The sequence below is a fragment of the Euprymna scolopes genome, chromosome 20 (genome assembly GCF_053919585.1).
Source record: "Euprymna scolopes isolate OS-2025 chromosome 20, ASM5391958v1, whole genome shotgun sequence".
Classification (NCBI taxonomy): domain Eukaryota; kingdom Metazoa; phylum Mollusca; class Cephalopoda; order Sepiida; family Sepiolidae; genus Euprymna; species Euprymna scolopes.
The window spans coordinates 47,499,155-47,520,142 of record NC_136501.1 but is presented as its reverse complement, the minus strand read 5'-3'; the positions used below and the strand labels follow the sequence as shown (position 1 = coordinate 47,520,142).

General features: G+C 32.5%; 1 protein-coding gene across 2 annotated transcripts in view; it reads right to left on the bottom strand.

Annotated features, from left to right (window-relative positions):
- Nucleotides 1-15,379: 15,379 nt before the first annotated feature.
- The window catches only part of LOC145241416 (uncharacterized), a 53,404-nt gene continuing 47,795 nt past the window's right edge, over nucleotides 15,380-20,988 (bottom strand). For both annotated transcript variants that reach the window (XM_080104351.1, XM_080104352.1), the window contains 3 exons: nucleotides 19,628-20,726; nucleotides 17,257-17,376; nucleotides 15,380-15,752 (listed from right to left, as the gene is read on the bottom strand). In XM_080104351.1, the coding sequence (XP_079960477.1) occupies nucleotides 15,633-15,752; nucleotides 17,257-17,376; nucleotides 19,628-20,726 (1,339 nt within the window). In that variant the 3' untranslated portion in view covers nucleotides 15,380-15,632. The remainder of the gene's footprint in view (nucleotides 15,753-17,256; nucleotides 17,377-19,627; nucleotides 20,727-20,988) is intronic.

Here is a 20,988-nt window from a genome sequence, read left to right as displayed (position 1 = left end):
GTGACGGGCACAAGATTTGTCAGTCGGCACTAACCCTGTTCGGGTTTAACTGGCTTCCTCCAAAGGAGGAAGTGTCATGGGAGTATGAGATTCACAAGCAGTCCCCAGTCGCATATATATCCCCATTAGGGGAGATGACGACGTCAGTTTTTTGCAACTCTTGCAGGGATGTGTCGACGTCCTCCTACATACAGCGCCTGGACTTCCCAAATTGGTCACCCATTTTAGTAATGACCAGGCTCAATGTTGCTTAACTTTGGTTAGTTAGTTGTTTTTGTTTTACAGCATATCCACCTTTTTCAGGTTATTTAAAGCCGAATCTAGTGATTTTGAGGAACGATTTTTTAATGGAGTATATTTGTTTTTTAAGTCGGATTCTATTTAACCCATAGTTGGGACCCTAACAGGTACTACCACTCTAGGTCAGAGTGGACCTGGGAGCAATGGCAATTAAAGAGTGGCTCCACACTCCCCAAGGCCCGCAAGCTGGAGCCTCACCATTGGATATAGTTTTAGGTCATATCCAGGACCGCTTAACTTTGGGACCGGTATGTCAACATGATATGCTGTATTACTACGAATGGAAAGGTTGTTTTTAAAATCTCTGTTGAGCGAGATGAAGAATGGAGGTCAAGAGTAGAGGTCACTGCCAGGCATTGTTCGACCTGGGTGACTAATCATGCCTAATTGGTAATAAGTAAAAACCTCAGTGCAGGTGAGGGTTGAGGTCTGGTAGAGATAAGCTCTAACAGAAAAGAAAGAATAACTCCAGAAAGGTGGAAGGGGAATTTCTGATTTGATAAAAACGATTGGCTTTTTAGAGTTAGGGTCCCTTTTACTAGCTGGCATCGAGGCGTCCACATCGCTCTCACCCCACCTGAGGGGGGGGCGAAACCCTCATAAGAGCTAAGTTGAAAGGCTCTTGTTCTTAGCTGGGAAATTAATTAGAGGAGCTTAAGTTATACAACCTGCATCATGAAGCTCGGATTAAAGAACTCGACTTTAAACAAGTGTAGAACGATTTATGAATAATTAATTTGTTGGTTTTTACAAAAATGAACCAGAGTTTTTCTTTCTTTCTCGATTGCCGGCCTGAATGAAGATGCAGTTTATTTCAGGTATGCCCTCACGCCAGATGATGAAAGAGATAGACTGGATCCAGCACAAGCCAGAGTGACGGCCGAAATCGACAATGTTGCCACACGGACTTAGGGTCATGCACATTTCGCGTGCCCTGAGCAGCAGAGAGATATTTTCCAGTGACCGGTGAAAGTCTGATCACCCTTGAGGGGTCCACCACTAGACAAGTAAGAATGTAGCCCTTCTGAGTTGCATCTATGGTCCTGTGAGTTGGGAGTGACGAACACGGCCAGAAGTACATCACAAGTATACTCCCGTGAACCAGGTTAGCGACGGATGCGGCCCAGCCCTCGGACGAGAGAGGGTGTTAGGGTTATAACTGTGACATCATTTCGCACATAGCTCGGTCATTTGCATACAGCCGGCATATGCACATCCGTGCTCTGTTACATTAGTTTTGGGTTTACTTTCATCGCTCTTGCTTCTCTTATTTTTGTTTTTTTACTGCTCACATTTCATGAACAGTTTTTGAGAAAGAGAGAAAAATTGTTTTCTGGGTCATGATCTATCCAGCTAACATTTATCATTGGTAATTTTTTGACTTTGAAGTAGTAGTTTTTTTTTTTTTTTGAGTTTTTTGACATCAACTGGCTTCATGCCTTGTTTGGATTGATTTCCATTAAAAGAAAAAATTAGGAAAAATATTGGAACCGTCCTATCACTAATTCAAATATTGCTCAAGAAACCAACATTATCTCTACAATTATATAAATGCAACTTTGTGTGTGTGTGTGTGTGTGTGTGTGAGTTCGTTCTTTATAGACTCTAAAATGGCTGAACAGATTTTCTTTAAAATTTACAGAACTTTAGTGTATAAGTCTTAATCTTAGTTTTGTCTCAGAATACCCCCGATAATTACTGATAATCGAAACCATTATTTTAATTTATCTATCGTCAGTAAAGCCATTTTTTCCATGTCGTCACTTAGCAACAATGATAGAACAGGCCATGAAAATTCTACTGTGGGTAAGTTGATAGCATGTTTTTTTTTTGTTTTTTTTTGCATGATGTAGTCTGTAGGTTGAAACCCCGCATGTAAATTTCTTAATATTTTTTTTTTTGTTAACTGGAAAGAAGTTTATATAAAATAATTTTATAAAAGAAACAATAGGTTCTCTAGAGTGCAATGTAGGATAACATATATTTTGGACTAAGTTACTGAATGGAGGCATGTGAAGCTTCCTCCCGGGCGATTTCACGGATTTCGATGACAATAAAAATATAGGAGTGTGAAATATTCGTTGATCATCATTCAATCCTGGGCAACGTCGGGTCTCCTTGTTAATAAATAATAAAAATAAATAAATATTAATAATTATAAAACTCTGTGAACCGTCCAAGCGCCTTTGCTTGCTCCAGTCTTGTCTCTGTGTATGCACATACATATATGTATGCGAGGGTGCGTTGTGCAGGCGGATATATATCTTAACAATTGTAAAACTCTGTGGATCGTCTGGGCGTCCTTGTTTGCTTGAATCTTGTAAATTTTGGTTTCGGTTTCAATTCTAGCTGATGGCACTCAAGTCATATTTTTCTTTTTTACTTTTGAAAACATGACTATGTATTGGGTACAATATAATATGAAATAATCGAAAGAGAATTAGCTCTATAATTAGAACGAAATCTGTATGAATTATCGCATAGGATTAGCAAATCTCTCGACGGTGGCAATCTTTCTAGGGCAATTGCTCTTGACATATCTAAAGCCTTTGATAGGGTATGGCATAAAGGTTTACTTCATAAGATCGCTAGCTATGGTATAGCTGGAAAAGTCTTCTCAATTATTAAATCATTTCTTTCTGATAGATTCATAAGAGTAGTAGTTGAGGGGCAAAAATCAGAAGCTCACAATATTAATGCCGGTGTCCCTCAGGGATCCATCCTGGGCCCAACTCTTTTCCTGATCTACATTAATGATCTTCCAAATCATATCCTTACATCATTTGTAGACATTTATGCTGACGACACTACCATTTATGGTACCACATCTAAGACAGTAAACGAGCAAGTTCTCTCCAATTCTCTCTCCTCTGATCTTGAGCACGTAGTACAATGGGGAAAGGAGTGGCTGGTTACTTTTAATGCATCTAAAACCAAGCTTCTCTCTTTACATCATCAACATTCTAATCCACATTTGTCATCAATTGAAATGAATGGCTCTCGTCTTCAGGAGGCCTCAAGTTTTGACAAGCTTCTGGGCTTGACCATTACTCCTGATCTTAAATGGAACACGTATATCAAATCTGTTGCCAAGGCCGCTGGAAAAATGGTGGGATCTTTCTATCGATCCAGTAGATATCTCACTGCTGATGCTATTCTCTATCTATATAAGAGCCAGGTACGTCCAAGGATGGAATACTGTTGCCACATCTGGGCAGGAGCTGCTAGAAAGAACTTGTCCTGCCTTGATAGAGTTCAAAATAGACTTCGTAGCCTCGTAGGAGATGTCCTTTTCTCCTCCTTGCAACCTCTATCTCACAGAAGAGATGTTGCGAGTTTGTCTCTGATGTATCGTTATTTTCATGGAAAGTGTTCAACTGAGCTTCAATCTATGGTCCCCCCTCGCCAAACTTTCACAAGAAACACTCGTCTAGCTGTAAACACTATCAATAATTTCCCCCACTCTTTATCTGTGCCTAAACCTAAACGTAGATTCCATGAACAAAGCTTCTTTCTTAGAACTGCACGCCTGTGGAATTGTCTTCCGTTTTCCTGCTTTCCGGCTGACTACAATATGGTTTTGTTCAAGTCTAAAGTAAATAAGTTCTTGATGAGCCGTTCCATATAAGTTATTAAATTTACCAAATTTTCATTACTAATGATTACTATATTGACCAACTTCTACTGTACACTCTTTAACCCTTATCCTTGAGTGGCCTCTGGGCCTTGATAATGTGGTGATGCCTTTGTAAAAAAAAAAAAAAAAAAAAAAGCATATTTTACAACCGGGCAGTGGTGGGCGCCCCTGCTAGTAAATAAATAAAACTATCTTTTAGTACAAACCATAGTTAGGCCAAGATAATCACTGAAGTAGGATATTATTTCAGTCCTTTGTCTAAAAGTAAATTTTTTTTTAGGCCATTAAATAAAATCTATTTAATGTTATGAAGTGTTCAACCTGTTCAACCTGCGCATACACATATCTCATACAGCATGTTAGCGATCACCTGCCAATTCATTTGTTGCAGTCAGCCATCTTCTCATTAGAAATGTTAGCGACAGATGATGGCATAGCTTGTATTTAACCTCTACTTGTCTCATGATGAAATCTTGGAACGAACGAGGTGCCTTCAATAAGTTTCCAGACTTTTTTGTATGGGCACTTTTTTTTGATACCGCACATCGAAACTAATCCTCTTCGAAGTAATCTCCTTCAGCTGCAATGCACTTGTTGTACTGTTCCAGAAACTTCTAGAAGGCCCCATCGAAGTCCTCTTGTTTGAGCATGTTAATGCCCCTCATCACAACCTCTTCAGTTGGCTCATAACGATAGTCTCTAAGATTTTCCTTGAGCTTAAGGAATAACCAAAAGTCACAGAAACAAGGTTTGGACTATGGGGAGGGTGAGGAACTGTCTTGATGCCCATCTTGGTCAAATAGTCTGTGATAAGGATGATCTCTGAGTATCCTTGGGACAAACTTTGTGCAAATCTTCTGCATCTTCAGTTCCTTATGAATAATTGTGTGTACAGTTTCTACACTGACTGTGCACTTATTGTCTCTATAGACACATGACGGTCCATATCGATGAAATTCTTTATTTGGCCAGTCAACTTTAGTGTTCTGACTTTCTTACTCCTCCCACCATCCTTCACAGACTTCCTTGAATTCCTTATACCACTCAAAAACTGATGCTTAATTCATACAAGAGGGTTGAAAAGCAGTCTGAAGCATTCCATACATACATTACTGTGTTTAAAACAAGTTTAAAAACAAACCTTCGGGTCCAGATCAAAGTGTAGTATCTGTTCTTCAGATGCTACACTTCAATTTCTTGTTCTGTCAGTGGAAGAGAAATCCTTCACGACTGAGAATTTTTATTTTTGTTCCTTTTCTCCACGTTAAAAAAACGACCCTGGTGTCTAACTCTGTCCCGTGGGGAGGCATTGTAAATAGGAACAAGTTTAAAAACAAAATTTTATTACATATTGTTCTTCTAAAATGTCCTCACATCCAGATTGCATTTTCGAAATTCTCCAGCTGTGGCAATCAGGCTTTAGTAGGGTGTATTCCAATTCCTGTTGTAGCTGTTCTTTTGAACCTGAACTCCTAAAAATTGGTCAGTCATCTCATAAGATGATGTATAGCAATAACATACCAAATTTTCAAGAGTCTATTTTAAATGCCTATACAAAATAGGCTGGAAACTTATTGAAAGTGCCTCTTATTTTGACGCTAGTACTTTGTCATAATGCAAGAATCTCAACATTTTCCATATAGGAGTATTTTTTTGAACAATCATCAGATATATTAAAATCAGAGTTACCGTTAGGGCTATGACAAGAGAATATTCTTATAATTGTTTTGACTCTCGAGTATGTATTCAACGCAGTTAATCAATCGAGAACCACGTCACTCTATCTAAAAACATAAGATATTAACTGATATATACTCGAGAGTCAAAATAATGAAAAGAATATTCTCTTGTCATAGCACTAGTTATCGGTAGATAAACTATGTTTGAACTTTGTTTATCGTAGAACAAAAGACTAAGGGAAATAACCCTTTCCTTTTTATATCGTACAAATGACACCCTCCACTTTTTCCATAGAGTTTTTTTTTTTTGAAGAATCCTCAAATTTATTTAGATCAAAGTTTTTGTTAGATGAACTAAGTAAAAATTACAAGTTTACTAATATCACAATGAAGGAACTAATTTACGTCTTGTGTGAGAAGAGATGGGCGCTTTTAACATTCGTAACATTTTTTTAAAATTTTGTCTACATTTAATGCATATATATATATATATATATATATATATATATATATATATCCAAATTTTCTGTATGGAAACATGCTTTTATCAAGGGTACCCTTGACAAAGATACGTTTCTAGACCGAAATTTTGGACATTATAATATATATATATTATATATAATGATTTTATCATTTAATAAATATTTTATTAACATTTCTTGGTTTTCAAAGATTTTTCAATTTTATAGACATTGACTGTTTAGAAAACAGATTTTAAAGGACAGAGAGAAAAAAAAGAAGATGAAAGTATGTCTTGTAAGCATTAAAATTAGCCAGGTTCAGTTGTGACCTACATAAATATATAGGGCCCTTGCACCAAAAGTCACATGACCAGCTGATGTTATGAAATAAAGTTTGAATATATGATCTGGAGTCCTTTTGTTGTAGGGAAATTATGGAAATTCTCCAAAGGTGACTGTACTTTCTTTTCTTAAAGACGAGGAATTATTTTCCATTTGAACACATACGATTAAAAGAGAATTTCTTGCTAGGGAAATACAGTAAAATAAGAGATATTTATATTGTTTAAAAGTTTATTTATTTATCCAAATTTGAAATTTAAGACAGCTAAAATTAATTTTTTTTTCTTTATATTTAATTTAACTTTAAAAATGAAGGAATATTAATTTATTTTTTCAAATAAATCTTTAAATGAGTTTTTTTAAAATTATTATGTTTAATTATTTATTCTTTATAACTGTAATAATTTTTAATGCTTCAGGGCAATATTAATTTTTAATGCTTCAGGGCAATATACCTTGTTTGATGTGAACAAAGGTAAAAAAAAAAAAAAAAAAAATGTTTTAGTTCCAAAGAAAAAAGGTTTATCGCACGTCCCTGGTGTATCAAAAAACATTTTGATCAGTTTATTTATAATGCCCGCAAGTTTATTAACAACTAACTGGACTTCTACACAAACCATATAAGTTCTTTTGTTATCATAAATTATAATATATTTATATTTAAACTATCTTTTAGTGAAAAAAAAAAAAAAATTCTTGTAGACATGCACGTAAAAAACGTGTAAATAAAAGTTATGCCAGAAAAATAAAGTAGCCGTCTTTATAAACAAGTAGGCGTTAGCTATAAAAAAACAAAAACAAAATTGTAGCTCAAGTTCATAAAGACGGAGACTATTTTATTGGTTTTCATTTCACTATTTTTTAAAATAGTAAAATGAAACGATTTAACTTGCTATTGTTTTCATTATTTCAATATTTATACAGAGACGGCACCATGCTGAAATAATGTTATTTAGAAATCTATTCTTAAAATTTTGTAACTATTCTGTACTTTCACCTAACAATTTAATTAAAAGATACTGTAAAACTTGAATTTAACTTAAAATACTAAAAACAGCACGGTACCTTCTTTGTACAAGCATCATTATTTCTTTTTACTAAATAAAAAATTTAGGAGCAATGTCATCTATAACTGCTTGCCAAACTTTCACGGGCTGAGAACACTATCAATAATTTCCCCCACTCTTTATCTGTACCTAAACCTACGTTCCATGAACAAAGCTTTTTTCTTAGAACTTCAAACCTGTGGAACTCTCTTGCGTTTGCCTGCTTTCCAGCTAACTACAATATGGTTGTCTTCAAGTCCAACGTAAACAAGTTCTTGAGCAGTCAGGTAATCCAATTTACCAAATTTACACTACTAACTATAACTATGATATTATCCCATTGACTAATGTTTACTTTTTAACCCTCATCCTCGAGTGGCCTCTGAACCTTGATAAATGGTGACTTCCCTGTAAAAAAAAAAAAAAAAAAAAAAGCAAAAAAACTGTGCAATAGCATAGAATATTCATTTATTGCTAGTGTTTCATTCCCTTGGAGGAATTCTTCAGACTAACAGCCTGGTGGATTCTTTTGGTAGTAAGAAACAAACGTTTGGGTAACTGGCTTGCTATAAGAATGTATTTTGACACTATTTTATATATATATATATATATATATATATATATATCCTTCATTTTATTCTTTCGCTAAAACAATAACATTATATACAATTCATATTAAATGTCGGTATCGTTCTATTGTCATCTATAATGGCCTCTACCAAAGCCAGGGACCACACCAGCTTTAAGTACAAAATATTGGTGGATGTGTGCACTCTCTGGATGCTTTCTAGTTGTCAAATATGCATAAATGTTCATAGTGACAAAAAAGTGTCTCTGACAAACAAAAGTCATTAAATAATAATTCATGTTTAGTTGAATATTAGTAAATTAATTTATATATATATATACACACACACACACACTTATATCTTTGCAGAATATCATGGATTCTTCTCCAAATGAAAACAGTAAAGGGTATGTGAAAAAAAGTGTAACGTTCATTTTTATCAGTAAAAAGCGTAATTATGCTTTAATAGTTTATTTTAACACAAAAGTCGCAATCGAGGGAAATAATAAAAAAATGAAATGCATTTTTATTTTATTTATAAAAATAATCGACTTTTATAAAAAGAAAAAAAAATTAGAAAGATGGCTAAAAATGTAATCATGTTTAGTAGTAGCTAAAAATCTGTGAAAGTTTTATAAATTATTTTTTACCAATAGTCATCATCATATAATTATGAATCAAATGATTCTATTGTTGACATTGGTTTCCTGAGTATTTTTCTAACCAGAATTCTCTCTAGTACTCTTGGGTACGGAAAGAACATGTGAAGGTTGCTAACATCCCAAGCGAAAATGATTTTTGTGGAATGAAATGGGTTCGCACTTGGAACACCCAAGTCGTCTTTGAAGTATTTTGACGTTTTCTCCCATTATCGACAGTCTAACCATCACCTCCCATTATCCACAGTTCAACAGATTTTTCTTGCTAGGATTTCAGTCACAAAGTTATCTTTTAATGTAAGGCCCTGATTCTATATTCACGTAGGTCACAGTTCGGTAGAAAATTTTATTCTAATGAGTTTAACATAAATTGTTTTTAATTTATGAGTTCTTAAATGTTAACTATTCTGTACTTTTACCTATGAAGTTATCTGATCAGATTTTAATAGTTGGCCAATAATAGCATTTAAGTGAACATATCAAATTTCTGACTAGCAAATTTTCTTGTTTTTTTTTTTTCACGTTTTTATTTTTTTTATTATTGTTACACGTCCGTGTTGCAATAAATATTCTTATATAGCGTGTTTTTCTTGTTTTTAGGTTGCCAGGAGAACCAACCTCCTACCTAAATTCCTTATATTGCCGAATCCAAACCAAAGTTCCAGGTAATCTTCAAACACTGTGTGGACATGAGGCAATTGATGGAATAGTTAGTTGGAACATATGTGATCCTTGTGACATGGAGTTAGCTTTAGTGTCTAGTCATCCAAATTACAACACTGAGTGACTCCCCTGGACCACGATAATATCACATGCTATAGTACCATACTTTGTCGCAGTGTATTGAAAAAATTATGTAGTCTCTCCCAAGTAAAATAAAAACTAAACATTTTTCAATTACGATTGAATAAACAAAAACCAGCAAGGTAAATAAATATTGAGAAATCAGAAAAACAAAAGGAAATCTAAAATCAAAAAAAAAATCTATATAAGAGCCAGATACGTCCAAGAATGGAATACTGTTGCCACATATGGGCAGGAGCTGCTAGAAAAGACTTGTCCTGCCTTGATAGGGTTCAAAATAGACTTTGTGGCCTGGTGGGAGATGTCCTTTTCTCTTCGCTGCAACCTCTATCTCACAGAAGAGATGTTGCGAGTTTGTCTCTGATGTATCGTTATTTTCATGGAAAGTGTTCGACTGAGCTTCAATGTATGGTCCCCCCCCTCGCCAAACTTTCACAAGAAACACTAGACTAGCTGAAAACATTATCAATAATTTTCAACACTCTTTATCTGTGCCTAAACCTAAACATAGATTCCATGATCAAAGCTTCTAGAACTGCACGCCTGTGGAATTGTCTTCCGTTTTCCTGCTTTCTATAATATGGTTGTCTTCAAGTTCAACGTGAACAAGTTTCTGATGAGCCGTTCCACTTAAGTTAACAAATTTACCGACCTTCCATTACTATCGATTACTATATTGTCCCTTTGACTACTCTACACTCTTTAACCCTTATCCTTGAGTGCCCTATCGGCCTTGATAAGTGGTGACGCCTATGTAAAAAAAAAAAAAAAAAGGGAAATAACTTTATTTACGAAAAGTTATCTCCCTTACAACTGAAATAAAATTTTAATTGAAAAGGAGACAATTTAAAAATTTTTTTATACTTTTACCTAACTCCATAAAATTTCAATAATACTTAAGGTCGAGTAAAGATAATTTAAAACTTTGAGTGTATCTTCTAACATCCAACATCAGATGCATTCAGAAAGACAATGGCACCAACTCTAGAAAACGACCTTCATGATGTATTGTAGCGGCATTTTGACCGATGCATTTATCATTAGTCTCTTGGGGGTTAAAAAAAAAAAAGTCTTAAATCTAATAGGTCCCACGCTATAAACCAGATGTTATTAACTCATTCGACTGAGAGCCGAATCGCATGTCAAAAAAACCATAATGAAAATAACACGACACATACAGATGTCAACCTAAATATATTAAACCATAATGAAAATAAATATTGAAAAATCAGAAAAACAAAAGGAAATCTAAAATAAAAAAAAAAACTTTAAGAAACGTCAAAATACTTCAAAGTGAAAAAAAAAAAAAAAAAAAAAAATCACCTGAAGCGAAATGGATGAAATTATGATGTGTATGTTTGAAACTGTTATTGAAAAGATTAAAACATGGGCAATTAAAAGATTCCAGCAACTTACATAGAGTAGGTGGTAAGGGTAAGTGATGGGTTTGAGAGGGGGTAGCTGTTGAAGGAATGAAATAGAAAGGCGACTGAGACAACACGGACCTTTTCAAGTCCTTGCCTAATGTCGGTCGGTCAAATTGGCTCACGGTTTTTATTTTATGTTCATTTTTTAATTATTTTTACACAGAAATAGGGGTTTGGGTTTTAATCATGTTTAGCAGTCATAGTAATTAAATCTAGTTCAGTGGACCAAAGGACGATAAGAACAGGTCTCTTTATTAGTGCAATTTGAAAGCCTCGGTTCTCATGTTTAGAATAGAATCATTGGTAATCAGGCTCAAATCAAAATGCCTTTGGGGAAATGAATTGATCAAGCAACTGACAAACACAGACTCGACAGTAAACGTAAATGTTAACTTCAGTATGCAAAACATCAATGATGTCACAAACACACTCAGGGTGCAACGAAAATATATACAGAATGTGTTGGAGATCATGTTTGATGTTTTAGATATGCTTGTGAACCTGAGCACACCCGGCAGCCAATGTGTGAAAGATGATGACACAACTATAAGAGAAGATGAAAAAAAAAAAAAAAAAAAAAAAAAATTCTGTATGATGTACATACATGTAACAAAACGAACATATATTCCAAAAATCATGTAAATTGATCGAGTAATTTGATTTTTAGAAAGTCATTTTTAAGTGATTAATGGAAATTCCTAGTCATTGCAACATAAATCTAGTTTAAATTCTTAAGTAACCCCCTTGTTTTCGTTCAGGACTTTTTCTCTTTATACTCTGAACAATATTTTTTTTTTTGTTTCGTTCAGTTTTTTACCGTATCTACCTTCAATAAACCTGTTTATGGCATTTTCTGTCTTCAGTGTTTTGATTGCTAGTACGCGTTTATGCTAACTGTTTAAGGATCGCTTGTTTCTAAGCAAACGCATCCTGGGGACAGTATAAACTCATTATTTGATCTTTACACCATACTAGGGTTTCCACAAGCACACACACATATTTGACATAGTTATTTCGTGAGATTTTAAAAGTTCAACCTAAATAGCATTTCAGCCAGAATCAAACTATCAATAATTTTCAGTAATTACTGTAATACCATATCATTGACAATATAATAATGTGCTTTGATAAAAGTTACTTGTAAAATTATGTAGTCTCATTAGCACATCTGGTAATATGAAAACATTTTCCAATTATGATCAGAAAATAAAAATCAGCAACTATAAGAAAAACGTTGTCTCCCTTACAACTAAGATTTTATTTTATTTTTAAGGAAATGAGCAAAGCTTAAAATGATCCATTGCACCGGAGCAATGCCAGCTAGGCACAGTCAATATATAAGTAGTTTCGTTTGGAAAGGAGGATGAGAAAGAAGTTACTCATTCACCATGTTACTTTAGTAGTAGCTGAATATGAAGAAGAGAGGATGTTTCTTATTCAGAATCTCCCCTATATTAAAAAACAAAAAATCTGTATGATGAATGGACTCATGACAAAACAAAAAAACATCATATTCCAAAAATCACATAAACTCATCAAGCAGTTTATATATATATATATATATATATATATATATATATATATAGATATGTGTGTATATAACAGGTACTTCTTTATTATAATAATGAAAAAATGAATTTCAGGTGAAACAAATGGTACAAATGTAATAATTAGGTCTCAAGTAGTGATATACCCAAAAATTACAAAAAAAAAAAAAAAAAAAAAAAAAAACCCAAAAAAATAAAAACGATAAGGTAGAGAAATAATTAATGAAAAAAGAAATTTGTAAATGAAATGAAGTGAAATCACTATATTAGGGTTACTAAAAAAAAAAGATATGTGGATAGAAGAGATAATCAAGTCCTGTTGCTTATGTCACGTAATGAACGTAATTCAAAATGTTGGACAAATTTTATTCCTTATCTAAACTTTATCAAAAACCTTTCGTTAATAATTATTTTTCTATCTTATTGTTTTCCATAATTTGGGATATGCTACTATTTGTGACATGACAATTACATAGGTACCATTTGTTTTACTTAAAATTCAATACAATAAACCTCACATGTTTGAGCTATCTCCCTTTGTTTAAAAACAAAAAAAAAAAAGATTGTTTTCAAAATAGCAGACAAGATAACCACTCTTGTCATTCATAAAATTTTATTTTAAAATAAAACTACTTAATCAATTTACATGATTTTTGGAATATATTTTTGTTTTGTCATAGGTACGTAAATCATACAGATTTTTTTATAGGAAGAATTCTGGACAAAAAGTGAAAGGATCAACAAAAGCACAGAAAATCTTGTACAAACAGATCACATATAATAGGCCAGCATTTTTGTCTCAAGCACAATACAACTATAAATGGAACTTTCCAGTTGAAAATCTTATTTGAATTTTTATTTTTCCTCCCACACCATAGCAATTTCTTAGCTTTATTGCCTGATCGACATCTGTTCAGCAATCCAAGTTATAAAAATAATCAATAATGTAAAAACTCATTATTTGGATTCTTCAGACTATTTTTCTCATCTAGTGTCATTTTTTCACAATGCAAGGACCCTTAGCATAATGAATAAAGTACTTGATAAAATTCAATTGTAAGTTACACTCTTCTTAAAGTTTGAAAGTTTAATACAATTGCAAATCAATTAGGATTAAAATATTTCTATCCAGTAATCGAGGACATAACGAGGGCATGCTACTCTTGTGGATTTAAATAAACAGTTCTATTCATTTCTACTCAAAATATTTAAATAAACGGTATTATTTATTTCTACTCAAAATATTTAAATAAGCAGTTCTATTTATTTCTATTCAACATATTTAAATAAACGATTCTATTCATTTCTATTTGAAATATTTAAACAAACAGTTCTATTCATTTCTATTCGAAATATTTAAATAAACGGTTCTATTCATTTCTATTTGAAATATTTAAATAAACAGTTCTATTCATTTCTATTCGAAATATTTAAATAAACGGTTCTATTCATTTCTATTCGAAATATTTAAATAAACGGTTCTATTTATTTCTATTTGAAATATTTAAATAAACGATTCTATTTATTTCTATTCAAAATATTTAAATAAACGATTCTATTTATTTCTATTCAAAATATTTAAATAAACGATTCTATTCAAAATATTTAAATAAACAGTTCTATTTATTTCTATTCAAAATATTTAAATAAACGGTTCTATTTATTTCTATTCAAAATATTTAAATAAACGGTTCTATTTATTTCTATTCAAAATATTTAAATAAACGATTCTATTCAAAATATTTAAATAAACGGTTCTATTCAAAATATTTAAATAAACGGTTCTATTCAAAATATTTAAATAAACGGTTCTATTCAAAATACTTAAATACACAGTTCTATTTATTTTTATTCAAAATATTTAAATAAACAGTTCTACTCAAAATATTTAAAAAAACGGTTCTATTCATTTCTATTTGAAATATTTAAAATAAACGGTTTTATTTATTTCTATTCAAAATATTTAAATAAACGGTTCTATTTATTTCTATTCAAAATATTTAAATAAACGGTTCTATTCATTTCTATTCAAAATATTTAAATAAACGGTTCTATTTATTTCTATTCAAAATATTTAAATAAACGGTTCTATTCATTTCTATTCAAAATATTTAAATAAAGAGTTCTATTCATTTATATTCAAAATATTTAAATAAACGATTCTATTCATTTCTATTCAAAATATTTAAATAAAGAGTTCTATTCATTTATGTTCAAAATATTTAAATAAACGATTCTATTCATTTCTATTTGAAATATTTAAATAAATGGTTCTATTCATTTCTATTTAAGATTCCGTGCAGACCCCCCCCCTCTCCCCCCAGAGTTCAGCAAGATACACATGAAGAAGGTAAGAGGTTACATTGAGCAAAATGTGAAAATAAAACCCAAGACGAGAACAGTAGTCCGAAGAATTTAAATAATGCAAATAATCAATTGAGCTCATCTCACTAAGTATAATTTTAAAATAAATTAAAAAAGTTGCTTTGGTTTGTCTAGACTGACTACTTCTTGGAAATTGGTCTAAACTCATTACCACAAATAAGACAAGATGATCCTGTAACCAAAGCGATCATAAAAAAAGAAGTAAAATTTGTGAGAAACGCTTTTGATTATTTTTAAAAGAATTTAATAGCAATTAGGAAAGTTTTGCTCATTGTTTCTTTATAAGCATACAACCAAAATAAATCTCCCCCCTCCCACCTCTCTCAATATAACTTAAAACAGTAAATAAAAAAAGCATTGTTACATCTGACCAGTTGTAAGCATAATACTGTTTATCGTTATTGCTGTTACTGTTTCAATACTTTTATCCAGTTTTCTCTTCATTTGACTGAATAAAAATTTAAAAAAAAAAAAAAAAAAAAAAAAACGTTTACAAGAAGAGCAGAACTCACTGATAGTCAGAATTCATTTGATGAAAAGTTTTATTCTTTAGAATCAGTGACTGTCATTCACATAAGATATGTTGTCACAAAGTTTTTTTCCTTTTTTAAAAGGCAGTCACCTGGTACTTGCTGTAACTCCCCCCATACATCCTCCATCAGATTATTATTAATATTTAAAAAAAAAAAAAAATTGTTTGTTTTTTTAAATTTATATATATATATTTATTTTTTTTTTTAATTTTCCCTACCACCCACTTTAATCCCAATATTGTTTTTATGATATCACTGCATTAGGTTCGTTAGCTGAATTCGCTTTCGACTTTAGAGACTGTAAGGCCTTTTCTCGTAACAACTTCTCAAGCTTCTCTTGTTCGGCACCACTGTCAGAAGCAGCCTGCAATAATAATAAAAATAACTCTCATATCAGAACTTTTCATACAAAAATAATATTTTCACTACTACTTGCACAATAAAAAAATCATGAATATAAAAAAAAGACCACTGAATATGATCTGTTTGACAGACTTTTTTTAAAAAAAAATTTTTTATTTCAGAACAAATAAATTGATTATAATCAGCTAATGTACTTCCTAACTTTCAGTATATCGGTGACAAAGCAAATCAGTTCCTTCACTTTTATTGTTCTTCAGTATTTCTATTGTGAAGCGATTTATTGAAATAAAATATAAGAAAAGGAATTATTGGAAAATATACAATAAAAATTATAAAAAGATAAAAAACACAACTAGTCTTTATTTGCACTTTTAATAACAAGATTTAAAAAAATATTTGTTTATTTTATTTGAAATTTTATAATATGCTTATGAAATTATAAAATAAGATTTTTTTTTAATTAAAAAAAAAAAAAAAAAAAAAAAACGTTTTGGCACTTGTACAGTTTAGTCCAGACATTAAAAAATGAAAATATCGAAAAAAGGTTATATTTCACGTATTCATTATGGAATGAAGTTCTTCGAAAAAAAAAAATTCACTTAATTTCATCAAGTAGTTTTTTTTTTTTTACAGCGAAAAAACAATTTGTTATGATACTGAGCAAAAGGTTCGATTTTTAGGAAGAAAAGTTAGAATTAAAGATGGGAAGGGAGTGTCGGCACTTTACATGGAGTTATCTCCCCGTAGCATGCTGTTCAGCTTCAGCAAATTTTACAATGGCTGACTTCAACGCGCTATAAGAACGTGTTTTTCCGCTGTAAAAAAAAAAAAAAAAAAACCTACTCTATCAAATTAAATTAATTTTTTTTTCCGGAGATCTTCAGTCCAAAACGGATACGTACAATATAACCTTTTTTTTTTTTTTTTTTTTTCCCTCGATATTTTCGTTTTTTAATGTCTTGATTAAACTGTACAAGTAGCAAAACGTTTTTTTTCTTTTTTTCATTTGGATTTATAAAATAAATATGTTTATGAAAGAATAAAAATAAAATTATTGAAATCCAAATAACAAAATTTCAAACATCATAAAAAAATGCATCCAATACATAATATTCCCAAAAGATTTTTAAAAGTGTTTTCAATAATTCTTGAAAAAAATAAGACCGAAAAATCTTTTCAATGATTATTAAATAAAAATAAGAAAGATCAGAAAAAATGTAATAAAAAAAGAGTACATGCACAGGGGAGATATAAGCGTGAGAGAAAAAAAATGCAAAGGAACTGATTTGCCTTATCAACGTTTCCAGCAGCACCACGCTGGAAGTTAGGAAGTGCGTTAGCTGACTGCAAATTTGAATACAGTTTGAATACTGGTTGCATGGAAGCAATTGGCAACAGACATGGCAGCACTTTACTTTGCAAAGAAAGAAAAGAAAGAAAATCAAATAATAATTTCAAATACAATTTTTATTTTGCGGTTAATTGAAGCTAATCTAATGACATACCTCTGCATCATCACCATCCTCTTTGCTTTTCTTGTGCTTGTGCTTCTTATGTTTTTTATGTTTTTTGTGTTTCTTTTTGTTTTTCTTCTTTTTCTTTGTCACAACATCGCTGTCAGAACCCTGTAGGGGGGAAGAAAAAAACACAGAACAAAACACCCGTTATAAATAAGAGAGTCAGATAAACGCACATTTAAAACAAAATCTGTAATATTTGGAAAAAAAACAAAAAAAAAAACAAACACAACCAAGATTAAAAATATAATATATGTAAATATTTCCAGAAAATATATAAGTTGTGCAGCTTTAATAAAATATTTCGTCAAAATTATCTACTTAATCTATAAAATATTTTTAATTGAATAATTGGAATAAAGTAACTTGGCAAAGAAAATTTTTTGAGTAGAAAAATAAAAAAAATATGGTAGTGTTTCTGACAGATAGTGGGTTTAAAAACAAATGCATTTTCAGATAAAAACACTATCAGGTACTAAAGTCGAAATTAACATAAATTCCAAAAATTATGAAAAATGATTCAGTAGAAAAATAATTACAAGTAAAAATAGAATTTATCGCATTATGGAGTTTTATCGTATGTTTCATTGTGGAAGAGTTGTGCGACCAATTCAACAGATTTATCTCCCTTGCTTCTAAATAAAATCCGACATTTCAAAATAGAAAATGTCGAACAAGTATTATGTATGATAATTTTGTAAAAACTAGATGTAACATCTTCTACCGCAACATTTTTCGTAATTTTTCAACTTATACTAATTTGATACAACACGTAAGTATATGATACGTGTTTTTACCTGTGATGCAGGTTTCAAATAACCATTACTATGCAAAATCTTATCTATATATCTAAACAGCAAATGCGACGCGCGCATTTCTGTATGTTCAAGAAAGGCTTTTTTTCGCCGGGATTCTCGGGTGGGGGTGGGAGTTTATTATGTCTTTGAACTCTTTATATACCCCCCTAGATCATAATATGTACGATTTGCGAACGTGCGTCTACATTTATTTACGTCGACTTTTATAAAATTCTTGCTATTTCGGCTTGCTATTTTGTGTTTGTTCGACTTTTTCGTATAAAAGTGAAGGTACGGTTCCCAGCCTTCGTGATGGGAATATCCTAGAAAGCAATGGGCGTTAGATCAATGTGGGGGAAACTCCTTATATCAGACAATCGCTTTTCATATGGACACTCTCCTCTTTATGAGGAGCTGGTTTTGAACATGTTGGCGAAACAAAAAGTTGGGAAACAAAACCCAAATAACTACACCGCAATAAAAGTTCACTGCGGGACTTCTATGGCGTGATCATTAAAATCGTGCACCCGTCAATTTAACTTTTTCATCGTTAAAACTGAATTCTGTTTAGTTAGTCTCCCTTCATGTGTGAGTGGGTAAGTTGTAAGTTTTTTTTTTTTTCACACTTTCTTTTCTTCTTTTCCACCTTCACCTCAACGTTCTGGGTTCAATCCTACCTACTTACCAAAACCCCCCTTTTTTACCCCCCCCCCATCTACAAACACCCGGGCAACACCGGGTACCCCCGCTAGTATATTATAAATAAAAAAAATTAGGAAAATTATTATTTGAAAATTTGTATTATTCAAACTACTATTTTCATCTTGGTTATTATTCCCACAATGTTTCGGCCAAAGTGCACCTTGTTGAATTTGGGAAGCTGTACAAAATTTAGAACAGAAATTTTATTTAATCCATGGAGGAAGTTTGTTCTTGTTCTGTCAGTTATGACCAGACAAATATCTTGTGAGATTAACAAAGATGAGAATAGTATGCCAAACCAATTTCAGAGAAAATAACTGAAAATTTTATTACTTACTACCCAACCAATGCAGCTTAAAAGATCTTGCAGAATACGACAATAATGCAAAGGACCGTGTATAAAAAAGTGTGAAACTGTTGTATGACATGCTCGAAAGGCTCAAAAGACTTAATTTCAGTCAATTATTGAAATTGGTTGCTTTGTTTTAATTTTATACTTCAAATTCTTTATATCTTCAAGTATTTGTTAATAGTGTTTGGTTTGGTTGTTTTGTAGAGGAAAATTGTTGGTTTTGTTTTTTACATGCTTGAGTTTTGCAAAAGGAAAGGAAAAAAAAAACAAACAAAAACATCAATGCATGGTAAATTTTAGGTCAGGAAGCCGGTATCTTCAGACAGCCCGATCTGGTAGCACCAGTCACTTATTGAAGCAATACAATTAAGTTAAAAAATAACTGCAGCCTGTTTTTAACCAAGCATTAATTATCACAGAAAAAAAAAGAAAAAAAAAAAGAAAAAGAAAAAAAAAGTGTAATAAAAGTAGAAAAAATGTGTAGTAAAAGTAGAAAAAAGAAATTAACCTCTGATGAAGATGATTTCTTCTTTTTCTTCTTCTTTTCTTTTTCGGGTGCATCAGACTTTACTTTCTTTTTGCTTGCATCTGATCTAACAGCCGACTGACTCTTATGTTGTTGATAATCCTTTTCATCTGTATCGGGTGCAACCGAGGTCGCCATCAAAAGGGCATCAGATTTACCAATAGGAGTACAAGGGCTGTTGGGTTGTGGTGCCTTGGATAGACACTCCGGACTACTTAGTGGATGACTATCTTTTCCAAGGTTTTTGGACTTTTTAGGAGAATGCTCGGAAAGTTTGTCAGTGTCCATATCATCTCTTGGTTTCTTGGAAGGTGGAGACTGGGATATTTTCCTCCTCGACTGAACAGGAGATGGTGAACGGCTGGCAGACAGACTCTTGGATCTTGATTGCTTCTTAGCAGGCAAAGTATCTTCTCCATCAGTGGATTGGGAGCGTTCTCGCATTTTCCTCTGATGTACAACAGTTGGGGAAGGTTGCTGACGGGCCATCATGGATTTACCAACTTTCTGAACAGGAGAACTGGGAGAGTGGGACTGTCTGTAGCGTTTTGGAGAAGGGGAACGAGAAGCAGAAGACGAAGATTTCTGATGTGAAGATGGCGCCTGCTGTTGACGCCTGACTGAAGACAAAATAGTCACCTCAGGAGAGAGATCACGGCGAGCAGCAGGAGAATCAGAACGACTTCTATCTCTTTTACTCGGCCCCGAAAGAGGCTTCTTACGTATACGTGGAGGTGATTCTGATGATGAACGACTGGCACGCATCATTTTGGCGGCTGGAGAAGGCGATCTGGAGTGTGAGATATTCCTTTTTTGGCGTTGCTGTTGCGGTGGTGGAGAGGAATGAGAAGATGAACGTCGCACCCTGGGAGGAGGTGACCTGTAAGGGGAATGCTGTCTCATTTGACGATGGGGAGGAGGGCTATCAGGTGATAACTTTCTACCAGGCTTTCTTCGGAAATTCTCAGGCGAAGGAATGTTTCTTCTCCTCGGAGGTGAAGGAGAACGAGAAACTTCTCTCTGACGGAATGATCCACGCATTCTGTCCCTTGACCGTCCAGGTGAACGAGGAGGTGGACTCCTGAAAATGTCAAAACGTTTATAAGGTATTTTAGACATTACACAATTAGACATTACACAATTAGACATTATACAATTTTTACTTTCTTTGCAAGCAAATTGTACTTTAGAGAAACAAGATTACAACAGTATATATCACAAAGATGACTTCAAAATTTAAATATTGATAAAAATATATATAGATTAACCATTATATATCTTAGGATATTTACAAATTGACCCCCCCCCCTCCCTCAAACTAATAAAGTAAACTATGATTTATT